Here is a 12,860-nt window from a genome sequence, read left to right as displayed (position 1 = left end):
ACCGTGCGCTTTTTATAGAGATCTGATAGTACTAGTAAGCTGGAGAGGGAGGGGGAACTCATTCACTAAAAAGCATCACCTACTCAACTACGCGCGTGCACTACGTCATTGACGGAATTTTGTCAACGGGGCTGCTATTTATAAAGACCAAGGAGAGTTCGGATTCTCACAGTTAAACGAGCACAGAACGATTATATATAGATTGTGTATGCTTGTTCCTTCTTCTGAACCTGCCAGTTGAAATCTCAAGACTGAAAATGTGGCTAAATACGTTCAGGTTCAACAAATGATGATTAAAGTGATAGTTCACCCAAGAATGAAATGTGTCATAATTTCCTCGCCCTCGTGTTGTTTAAAGTTTCTTTCTTCTGCTGAATACAAAAGAAGATATTTTAAAGAATGTTGGTAATCAAACAGTTGATGATAGCCGTTGACTTCCATAGTATATCGTTTTTTTCCTGCTATGAAAGTTAATGGCTAACGTCACCAACATTCTTCAAAATATCTTCTTTTGTGTACAACATAAGAAAGAAACGCATACAGGTTTGGAACAACATGAGGGTGAGTAAATGAAGACAGAATTTCCATTTTGGGTGAATTGTCCCTTTAAATGCTGGTTTTGATGTAAAAGGTTTTAACACCACTTGTTTAAAAGTACATAAGTATATAAGATTTAAAAAAACCCCACAAAATTTCACTTCTGTCTTATAAATTGAGGTGTTAATGGGTGTAAAAGGACAGAACTATCCTGAATCATCAGATTCGCGTTTAAATCAATATAACATCCACAAAAGCTTTTAGTATAATTTCAGATATAAATGGATGTTAAATGACAACTATCATCTTAATAATCAGGTTCTCCTTAAAACCAATATATAACATCCACACAACCTTTTCACCTATATGTGTAAATTGGCTAGAAATCATGACTGGACAGGGTTGTAACACTTTCCAATGCTTACTTTACCCAAGATTGCACAAAATGTTACATTGTATAGGCCACAATACCAAAACTATGGCAAGTCTGTTATGTTTTAGATTTGTTAGTCTTTATGTATTTGTTCTACTTGTGTCCAAGTTTATTGGAGGGGTGGAATAATAATTATTTTGAACACGTAAATTTGATGTTGCCTATATTAAATGCATGCACACATTTTAAAATGTTTAAGTGTTACACCCAACCAGTAGTGGAACAGTCCTCCGTCCTTAAGGACAACTAAACTACATTTACTTATTTGATATACATGGAAATATTAAAGTTGGGAACACTTGGCACAAAAACACATAAGTTACAGACATTCCATTCTATATATCCTAAACATTTACTAACAACGCATATTCTTTAATTGTTTCTGCCCTGATACTGTACAATGAATACATTGTTAGCTAACTGCATGATATAACCTATACATTTCTGAAATACATAACTTGGACAATGTCACCTCTGATTACAGATCACTCTAAATTCGAATGTAGACACATGCATTTTCTGTAAAGCTGCTTTGAAATTATGTATTAAAGTGCTACAGATGAATTGAATTGAACATAAAGCAACCATCAACCATAGAGCAGACTGAACAAAAGCATATATGTAATGTCAGTTTACGTGTCTTTTTACTTTCATTCCACTTATACTGTATAATTCATGTATTTTAATGAAAATAAAATTTAAATTTTCTATATTTAAATTATCCTGCTTAAGCGCGTGAGTCGTGATTCCTCGCGCGCCTTTCACCCTTCGACTATAGCCTATACAGAATAGCGATTCATGCGGAGACTGCGGACGTCCTTTTTTTCTGCAAGAACGGAACATCACATTCTTATTTCTTATGTTTTATGCGGCAAAGACGTCGACAGCCATTCTGCTGTTGTAATAAACTGATTTCGATCATATAGCGCGCGCAAAATGTCGACAAGCTCTCTGCGAATCGATCATATAGCGCGCGCAAAATGTCGACAAGCTCTCTGCGAATCGCGTCGCTAAATCATTCTCGAGTGCGTTTCGCGTTTAGATATTCAGACAGACGTCAATGGGAAAGCAGTCATAGCAGCAGAGGATTGATCAGCCTTTTGAAATCAATACAAGTGTAACTCGATTCTAAGTGCGCCGAGAGCACGCAAATGCGTACAACCGGTAGTCTACGTCCTCATGACCAATTCTGGATAGTGATTTGGGGAACCCTGAGACGTAACGCACGTGTCAGACGGGTAGCTCGTATTCTCCCTCCTGAACTGAACGTGGGATGATCAAGACAGAGGAATACACCGCGTGCCCCCGCAAAGGGTACATCCCTGAGGAAGTTTGCGGCTTTTCTAACTTTCGCTATGCTCATATCAACTAACTTAGAATATTATAACATGAAGATATTATTTATACAAGGATGACTTGTTTTATCAACTTACTGCATTACACATAAGAACGTGACTCTGCGACATATTGTTTTAATAAATTAAGTAGACCCTTAAAACCATTTTGTATGGTTAGATTTATGCATTATTTGGCCCATTTATAAACCTTTTTAAGAACCAAACAAGTAAAGATATATCTTTGATATATGAATTTTATGTGCTATAAAAAGAAAATGTATTTAATTTCCACTGACATTGCCAAGTAAAACGTGCAATTTTTATGTTGACCGTATGTGCTGCAGACAGAGGGGCATACACTGGTAAGTAGTCACGATGAAAACTAGATGATTTTCTAGGCAGATATTGACTTATATATTAAGGACTATATTAGGGGGAAGCACTGCTACTTGGGCGTGATATCTCTGCGCCCAATTAGCAGTGCTTCGCCTGTGCTTCCCCCTAATATAGTCCCAAGTCAATATCTGCATAGGAAATCGCCTAGTGTTAATCTGCATCGCTATTTGTACTTGTTGTGAATAGGCATGCCACAAGAAGTAATTAGGTGTTTATATATATATATATATATATATATATATATATATATATATATATATATATATATATATATATATATATATATATATATATATCACTTTTACTCAGGACATGCTAGCTGGCAACAAAGGATTCCATTTATTATGCTAAGCTAAGCTAGCGCCGACCCTGTCAAACTAAAACAATGCATGCACTGAGACAAAAATGCATTTCCCACCTATCTAAATGTAGGAAAGAAGGTGAATAAGCCCTATTTCAAAAAACGGTGGAGTGTTCCTTTAAGTGACCCAATTAAGTAGTCTCTATGTGAATTTTATATGGCTCCCTGACATGATACAGGCATTCGATTTCATATATTCATTCCTCCAATTCAATTTCATGTTAGTGTCACAGAGCTGAATTATAAGACTGTATTACCTTGTTAACAAACTATTAGCAAGCAATAGCGCAAATTAGCATATTAAATGTTAATCATTAAATGCCCCTTAAGCAAAGCAGTTATGAAATTAGCTGTATCAGTCCACAGCAAATGTGCCACTCTTCTCCACAATGGTAACAAAATTGCACTGATATAAATGTGAAAACTTGCTCCAATCTGGCATTCATTAAAAAGTCTCTTGTCCTGAGAACACAGTTTGACATTTCGGTTCACATCTACCGTCATTATATTGTTGACTCTTGTCTGAATGTATGATACCATTTTATTGGGTACACTTGTTTATCCAAAATTATCATAAATATGAAATTGGACTGTTAGATTCCAAAAATTCTCAAAACAGAATTCTCAAAAATATCATCATAATTATTTGAACTAGGTTTTTGAAAACAAACCAACTACAAAAAAACAAATGACTTGAATTGGACTTTTGCCTTAAGCCACAGTGCACTCAAAACATTTGTTAGCTCTGGGGTTTTGGAGATCTGTTTATTTAATGAAACATGAATCTAGAACTACAACAGGGCATTTTGGGTGAACACGTGCCTTCCTTTTTGAATTCAGAGCGAAACACACACATCACGGATCGCAGGAAGCTCACTGCCGGATTCAATTTCTTTTATTTCAGAGCAGAGGACAGAAAATAACTCTCTTAGACGCTGAGTGGGAAGAGTCTTTGGGAGGCTGCGTTTACTTCCGTTTCTATTTTCAGAGGCCCATCACCCCATCAGAGCTCCTTTTTTGTCATCTCTGCCTACTCTTTGCATCCCTCCATCTTTTGCTTAGTTGATTAGTATTTGTTTATACTTGTTCCTATTTGATTCGTACTTTCCTCCAGCTGTGAGAAGTTTTTTTGGACTGTAGACTCCCTCCGACAGCACGCGATTCGTTTCTAGAACATCCTGACCTCCAAGTGTCCTCGTTTTTAAATGTATGCATGAAAATGTATGCATGCACAATTTCAAAGAAAAATTCGACAGATTTTTGGTCACATGTGTGGGCACATTTTTTGCAATGCACTGTTCGTTAAAAATAACAAGAAGAGATGCTGAATTTTGTTACCTCCTCTCTCTCTCTCTTGATCTCTATTTCGTTGTCACTTCCGCCCACCCTTCTCATCCTGCTCTCTTCCTCCCTCTCCAATGTAATCGCCCCCACAGAAACTGTCACCTCCCTCCCTCCCTCTCTCCCTTTTCTCTCTCCCTGCTTCTCGCATCTCTCCACGTTGTCACTGTATTGTTTCTCTCCCCGCATTTGCAGATGTTCCACAGTTTGCTATGACGCCGATAATGATATCAGAATTTTCGGAAGATTGATTCAAAAGGCGAGACTTGATGTCTGGAGACAGTAACTGCTCCCTCTATCTCTGTCTCCCTTCTCACTTTCTTTTTTTGTGTCTCTCTCTCTCTGTATTCACCCCACAGAATGCACTCAGATCAATACAAAAAAATCCCACACCCCCCTCCCTTATCCTCTGCCTCCCTTCTCTTTCACGCCCTCCCACCCACCACGTCTCTCTCTCTCTCTCTCTCTCTCTCTCTCTCTCTCTCTCTCTCTCTCTCTGACTCATGCAGAAATCCCTGCATGCCTGAGCCCAGTTTGTGTTTTCACTCTCTGATTGCAAGGCTGACTTGCATCTAATGAGGTTTGCCGGAGAGAACGAGTGAAAAAGAAGGATGAGCAAGAGGCAAGTGGGTTCTGATTGGTAAAACCCCCTCCACCAACGCATTAATTTACACACACACACACCCAAATTCACACATTTCTATTCCTCCTACCACACCCACCCGTATCGCCCAGCACATCCACACACTCTCTCTGATACAAGTTCATTCATTATACATCAAAAGAACAATCTGAACCGCTGTGAATCCACAATGTGACCAGTAACTGTCGACAAGTCATATTCCTTTAACAAGATACACATTAAAACCCTGCACTATATGCAAGAGTGAAATCTTGTGTGCGTCATCCACATTGCAGTCGGTGACAGAAGAACACAATACAGTAGTATATACGAAATGGACAGAAACACTGTAAAAGTGTTCACTGTAAAAAGTAAAAATGTGCAGTTGATTGCTTTACCTGATCTGAACCTTAAAAATGACTTTCATAGTTAGTTTGTTTTATTAATGTGAAGTAATGTGTGCATATAAAATAGTGCACATAATATAATCACTATTTTTACAATACCCTTATAGACAAAATACACACATTAAACACGGTTCTCGAACCATTTTTGGTTCCACAAAGAACCTTTTAGTGATCTATTCTTTTTCTTTGCATAAAGAACGTAATAATAAAGGGAAATTTAAAGGAACATTTTTACATTTTACATAAAGAACTGTCCAATGGAAAGGTTCAATTAGTTCCTCAGGTTCATTTAGTTCTTTATGAATGTTAGTCCTTTTCTATAAAAGTTCTTCATGTAACCACATGACAATAAAGAACCTTTATTTTTAAGAGTGTATAAACATATTGTGTGTGTGTGTGTGTGTGTGTGTGTGTGTGTGTGTGTGTGTGTGTGTGTGTGCGCGTGTGTGTGTGTGTGTGTGTGTGTGTGTGTGTGTGTGTGTGTGTGTGTGTGTGTGATTTGTGAAAATTAGGTCTCATACTTTTGTACCCCATGTACATATATTTTGAATAATTGATTTCTTAACCAGGAACTGAATTCATTTATATGTAAGTTATGTAAAGTTGTTTCCTCCTCATTTGGCACATATTTGGGTACCTTGTAAATTAAACACAATTCCTCAGTCCTTTGCTTCATGGGAAGTCCAACTCTCTCTCTCTCTCTCTCTCTCTCTCTCTCTCTCTCTCTCTCTCTCTCTCTCTCTCTCTCTCTCTCTCTCTCTCTCTCTCTCTCTCTCTCTCTCTCTCTCTCTCTCTCTCTCTCTCTCTCTCTCTCTCGTCCTCCCGCTCTCCTCTTCTGTTCTTCTTCCTCCCTAGAGCTGTTAATGTGAATTAAACATTAAAAAGCTTTCAGAGGCTTGAGGTTATTGGGATACATACGTCACAGGTTCTATACCCTCTCGATTTCAAACGATGTGTTTTTTCCAACCCCTCTGCCTCGTTTTCCTCTTCCCTCCTGGTTCTTCTCCCTGCATTATCTCTGCATTGCTCATTGTTCTTTCTGCACCTTCTCCACCTCTTCATTTAATTCTCTCGTATTAATCACTGTCTCTTTCCCCATGTGTCACCTGGACCACTTCATCCCTCCTTTCACCATCATCCACCTCTTCTCTCATTACTTTTAAAAAGTTGGCTTCAGCCTATCACCCACCACCCTTATGCATCCCAAGGGAGAGCGGGGGAGAGAACAGGAGTGTGTGTGAGAGAGAGGGAGAGGGATGGATAAATGAGGGGGCAGGAAAAACCCCCTGGTGTTGTGAATTCACCTGCAGAAAACTCCCTGCCTTTGCCACCTCCGCTCTGCTCATCTGTATTCCGAGTCTTTTCTCTGCTCTCTCTCTCCTCCCGCCTCAATATCTCGTCTCCCTCCTCCTCCCTCGCCTCTTTCCCTCAGTATTACTTTACCTGCAGCATAGTGCAGCAATGAAACATTAGTGTTCCTTTACAGTTGATCCATGTTCAAATGCACTATTAGTGTACAAGCTGGAATCAAATTTAAATATATTGAGGTATATTAATATTTTTTAATTACAATTTATACAAGTGCCATGGTATTCACTTTTTTGAACATGGCACCATTGTAATACAATATTTCCTCGCATGGTAATAATATCATGTTTTTAAACATGGTAATGAATCGGTATTCATTGAAATACCCTGCAAATTCCATTCATGGTATGTGAATATGGCAATCATTCAGCACCAATATGATGTAACGCCCAGGTTCAGAAAGTAAAAGTCCTCCTCAGTATTTTGTTCCAATCACCTGGATTTGCTAATTAGCACAGGAGATAGAACTAATTAGTGAAATCAGTTGGCTACGTATATATTAAAGTACCAGCACAGTACTTTTTATAAGAAATTCACAAAAAAAGTGACTCTTCTGAGTGCAACAGTGTTATATGCGATAGCTTTAATGTCTGATTTATAGTCATAAAACTTTTAAGACTTTTATAAACAATTCACATGCACAACTTGGAATGTTTTAGAGACATTGCATATGAGTAAACATTTCTTCAGATAAAAAAAACCACCTTAAATTGACATCTGACTGACTTGTGATATCAGGAAGGTGTTACACCCTGTGGAGTTGACAGGAAGCACTTCCATAAATGAGGAATTCATACAAAAGGTGAATAGGCTCCTGTCTCTTTAAATGCCTGGCTGATTCTGTTGCTAGGGAAATAGAGATGTTTACTCCAACATCAGTGTGAGCTGGCTGACTCTCCTGTGTCCTTCCACGTTTTCTCTCTCTCTCTCTCTCTTCCATTCTCTTTGTGCATTTTTGATTCTCATGATGCTGTTTTTCCCTCCTACTTGCCTCACAGAAAAGGACTATTTAATTTTCAATAAACGAATTAATTCTGGTATTAGTGATGGATGCATGTGCAGTTGCAGAATTGTCATGTGATTGTCAGATATGAGTAGGATGACCAAAGTGATAAAAAAGAAACCTGACCTCATGAACCACATTTTAATGAAGTTGTTCAGCCACACTCAATCTCCCTGTCTCAACAAGTTTATTTCTGACTTCCAAACCTCCCCATGCAAGATTTTTTGTTACTTTTTAAAGTGTGTGATACATTTAGAGGTTTCATATCTGCAGTAAAACATCTGCAAATTCAAGTCGAGCAGAAGAGAAATAAAAGACAAAACTATGCAGAGAAATTTGTAATGAACGTCCTTGAGGTTGCTCCTGAAAATGCAACAACACTGACACCTTTGGCCATTTGGAGGAACTGCACTTCACATTGGTCAAAAATACCATATGGTGAGACGCACAAAACAAATCATTTCTTATACAACGGAGGGCTATATGTACTATCAATTTAGATTTTTCTGCATGTTCAGTGATTTTTTTCTGTTTCGTCTCCTTAATTTGCCATGAAATTTCCTTACTTTTCTCCATTTGCACTCACATGAACAGAACACACAACCACAAAGCACATGACTCACAAGGATGACTCATAGTACCCACCTCTCTGTTCTCACTGAACCCTGTCATCCCTTGAGAGAGAGAGAGAGAGAGAGAGAGAGAGAGAGAGAGAGAGAGAGAGAGAGAGAGAGAGAGAGAGAGAGAGAGAGAGAGAGAGAGAGAGAGAGAGAGAGAGAGAGAGAGAGAGAGAGAGAGAGATGCTTACACTGTAAGGAGACAACAGGCTAATTAAAGTCAAGTGGAGAGCCATTTTTAGCTGTTATTGCATTTTAGAATTTGTAGGAAAAAACTATTAAATGCAAAAATACAAAACAAATTAGCATTTTTACTAGTGCTCTCAGACATTGGGACCCAAATGATAATATGCATATACACAGACACACACACACACACAATTTGTTTTTCTGATGTGAAAATATTACTATAATTTTAATTTAATGTAGGCCTAATAAATAGCCTATAATTACGTAAGCCTATATGATTTGTCAAGGTATGATTATTGTTGTAATCATATTGATTATTAATATTAATTATTATTAAAAGTCACATTTAATAAGTGTTATTTATAATTCAGAAGTTTATAGATAACAATAATTGAAGATGTAGCCTGCCCTACACATTAATTTTTTTTTATTTTTGGGAATATTCATAAATGTGAGTTTCTTAAAACAAAGCTATTGTTTTCTGTTTTTCAAAAATAATTTTAGAATTACTGTAAATCGTTGAGTTTTACAAAAATGAAAAGTGAAAAAAGTTTATTTTATTTTAATTCATGAGAATAACCTGATACACTGCCTTTTTAATATTCGTCTCTCTCTCTCTCTCTCTCTCTCTCTCTCTCTCTCTCTCTCTCTCTCTCTCTCTCTCTCTCTCTCTCTCTCTCTCTCTCGTCAAGGCAAACCACTCCGCATTATGAAGGGATGGTCTTAATTTTTAAACGCGTTTTGGTTGTATGGCTTTTTGGCCCTACAGAGTCGCCGTGTATTTGTGTTTGTTTCTTACGAAAATGGCGGACGAGCTGGATAGAGTACGAATTTCAGCCGCGGAGCTACGAGCAGAAGCGTCGAATTTCACAACACACGGCGACAATATAAAAGGTTAGGGGCTCTATCCATGTTTATAACAATGTAAGAAAGGGAGTAGTCGAAGACAAGCCCTATTTTGACAAGTCACGTCAAACTTGGGGTTCAGTTTGCTAATATCTAGCTAGCATAACAGTTAGCAACGGCCGCCACTCATGTGGGTTGAACGGCGCTTGTTTTGAAAAAACAAAACAAAAAACATTCAACATATTTTTCCGGGTTTTCCTGCGTAATTACATTGAATAGGCCCTGTTGTGTCGCTTAGCATAAAGCACCTAAGTAAGAAATAATATTTTCCATTTGTTTAAAGAAGCAAGTGTAATGCTAACTATTAACTTATACTGGCTATTGAAGGCGGCAACTTCTTAAATGATATATTTATTTAAAATGGAGAGTTTATAAATAAGATGGTATCCAACCTCAATTCTTTAACTATACATTATAACTTGATTACTGCTGTCTTTGTATATGTAGTAAAAGTATTGTTGGGTAAGCGTGTTTATAGTGGATGTGCAACAGGTTATTCCTCGGGTGCAGTAGTAACAGCAATTTGGTCTTGATTTTGTGTACCAACTAAAGTATTATATGTTGCTATTTATTTCTGTCTCCTATAACGCAGTCGATCACACATTTCCTAAATAATGGCTAAATAAAAAAAATTGTGATGACATCAGGGGACCGGATCCCACTAGGGGGCCTCGAGATGACTTGCAATGATTTAAAATGAGCCAAAACTCATTTTAAAACTAAATATCAAGATAATTCTTATTTTAATCCATTTTGTCTTTTCTTTAAAGAATCAGGATTTCTATGGTATGAGTTCTAATTAAACAAATTCTAGACTTAGAAAAGTAATGCAAAGTAATAAAATCTCATAACACCGTGGGCATTTTTAAATTATTATTTTTTTTGTTAACCCAAGCTCTTAAATATTTTATTGGGTAGAAATTTTGAGTAAAAAGTATATATTTAATAATAATAATACAAAAAGAGGTAACCTTAATTCAATTCAAAAATTGTAATTGACAGTGTGAGACATTGGAATCAAAAGGGTTAAGAACCACTGCCCTAATGTACTCTTTTGCCAATAAAATCTATTCTTTCTGTTTTTGTCATCTTTTTCTCAGAATTGCAAGAGGAGGGTAAGAAACAACGGCAACGAGACAGTAAACGTCCAGACCTGCAGTTGTACAAACCTGGTTCTGGCCATCCACGCAAACCTAAGGACAGCTCAGAAGGAGCTGGCTCATACCCTGTGCACCCACCGGAAGATTGTGGTTTTGGTAATGACACCAAAATGCCTGACGGCTCACCTACCAGTCCTGGATGCTCTCACATCCCTGGTATAGACAGTGGAGACTTTCCAGATGATGGTCAGCCTGAAACGAATCATAACACTAAAGGGAACGTTAGTGGCAAGAACCACCTACTTGTGTTACAAGATGGAAATGCTGTTAAAAGCATTGAAGGTGCTGGGACGCCAAGGTCTCCGAAGCAGTCACGAAAGATGCGAAAGCCAGACCGTGAGATATATCAGCCAGGGGGGCGAAGATCTCAAGGAAACAAAGAGACTGGGGCGAGCAAAGAATTAGATGGGGATCGAAGACAAGAGGAAGAAGTGGGTGGGAAATATGTTGAATCACTTACAAAGGGTGAGAAAGAGGAAAAGCGTAGAAACAGGCGCGGGAAAGATGGCAGGAAAAAGCAAGAGTCCAAAGGAAATGTAGACTCCCCCTCTGCGAATAAAACTGAGAATAATGTCGAGAATATCACTAGTAACATCAGCGAACTCCAAGTAGAGTCTGGGGAAGGTAGAGATGGAGGTGGGCAGGATGGTGCAAACCGGAGAAAACCTAGTGGGGAAGGACGAAGAAGCCAAGCAGGTGAAGAGAATGGAGGAATCGGAGAAGACAAAAAAAAGGAGAGGGGTAATGGGAAATCCAAAGCAGGAAGGGAGAAAGGTAACAACCAGGTCTTTGTCAAAAAAGAGGAAGGGGAGGGAGGGAAAGGTACAGAGGCAGCTCAGCCTGAAGGAAAAAGGCAGAGGAATGTTGGCGCAAAGGAGGTGAGCCATAACCAGAACATGAACCGTGAAAAACAAACAGGGAACAGGCCGAAAGAGAGAGGGAAACCATGTGAGAGAACAGATTCAAACCGAGTCAACGCTGCCTCAAAGCGATACTCTCAGTCAGACATCCGACGACCTCGAAACCGCACATACAGCACGAGTTCGGCCAGTAGCGGGACCAGTATGGATGGTCTGGCTGAAGCTGAGAGACTTCGAGGAGAGGGTCGGCAGTTGTCAGCACGCACTGTGGAGAGATTCACTGGACAGAGGGAGTTCGTCCGAGGGAGCCTGGCCCGCCCGAGGAGACGGACGGCCCGGACCTTATCCTCCACAGATTCGCTGGAGGAAAACGAGACGTGGGAGCGAGGAGATAGACAAGGCAGAGTTTCTGATGAAGCCAAGAGCACCCACAGGGGTCCTGAAGGGGGCGGAAGAGGCCAAAGAGCGCCTGCGCCTTGTGGTCGAGGAGGAATTTTGAGAGTTTCTTTGGACAAACATTCAAGTGAAGAGCAAGCAAGCCGAAAAAACCCTAGAGGTCGTGGGAGGGGAATCCTAGTGCTTCCTGCCCACACTGATCTAACTTTAACCCCTGAGCCTGGGCCTCAGCTTCGAGGAATGAGAGGAGGAATGGGTCTGGGCCGAGGAAGAGGCGGCCGTGGAGGAGGGGCAAGACGACTTTGGGACCCGAATAACCCGGATAAGAAACCAGCGCTGGTGTCAAGCCAACAGTCCAAGCATGCATCTCTCCAGCAGGCTTTGTACTTGCAGCAGGGTGGATGCGGGCCGTTGCACTTCCTGGATACTGATGACGAGACTGCAGGAAGTCCTCCTGTCCGCCAGGGAGAGTATTTTCAAAACCAGCAAGCTGCTGCGATGGCTTACTACAAATTCCAGAATTCCGACAATCCCTACTGTTATCCGTTACCAGCCAGTTCCCCAAACACCCCGCCACGCTATCCATACCCGTATCACATTCCCTACCAAATTCCTGGCTCTAATGGGATCTATCCCACCTCTGCTATTCCACCTTTTTATGGACCCTATGGGCAAGGTGGGCCAGGTTATCCCACTGCAGCGGGATCTAGTCTCACTCCAGAAGAGGCAGAGGTGCAGACCAGAGGAGAGCTGGGAAAGCTGCTTCGGCTGGCTGACAGTCAGGAACTCCAGCTCAGTAACCTGCTGTCCCGGGAAAGACTGAGCCCAGAGGGACTGGAGAGAATGGCCCAGCTCAGGTGTGTATTGAAAGTAAAACATGGGTGTTTTAAAGAGGAAAACATGGGATTTGTTAGATTAGAGTTCTAC

The 12,860-nt window shown here is 39.8% G+C and overlaps 1 protein-coding gene across 5 annotated transcripts in view; it reads left to right on the top strand.

Moving 5' to 3' along the window:
* Window positions 1-12,860, top strand: part of smg6 (SMG6 nonsense mediated mRNA decay factor) — a 29,491-nt gene that overhangs the window by 5,607 nt on the left and 11,024 nt on the right. For 4 of the 5 annotated variants that reach the window (XM_081354323.1, XM_081354324.1, XM_081354322.1 and 1 more), the window contains one exon: window positions 10,618-12,790. In XM_081354323.1, coding sequence (XP_081210449.1) covers window positions 10,618-12,790 — 2,173 coding nt within the window. Of the gene's footprint in view, window positions 1-9,288; window positions 9,506-10,617; window positions 12,791-12,860 lie in introns of those variants that run through there. The other variant, XM_081354321.1, reaches the window with a different exon arrangement.

This window comes from Scardinius erythrophthalmus, assembly GCF_964197995.2.
Source record: "Scardinius erythrophthalmus genome assembly, chromosome: 23".
NCBI lineage: Eukaryota > Metazoa > Chordata > Actinopteri > Cypriniformes > Leuciscidae > Scardinius > Scardinius erythrophthalmus.
The sequence above is the reverse complement of the archived record's forward strand: the minus strand, read 5'-3'. Positions and strand labels throughout refer to the sequence as shown.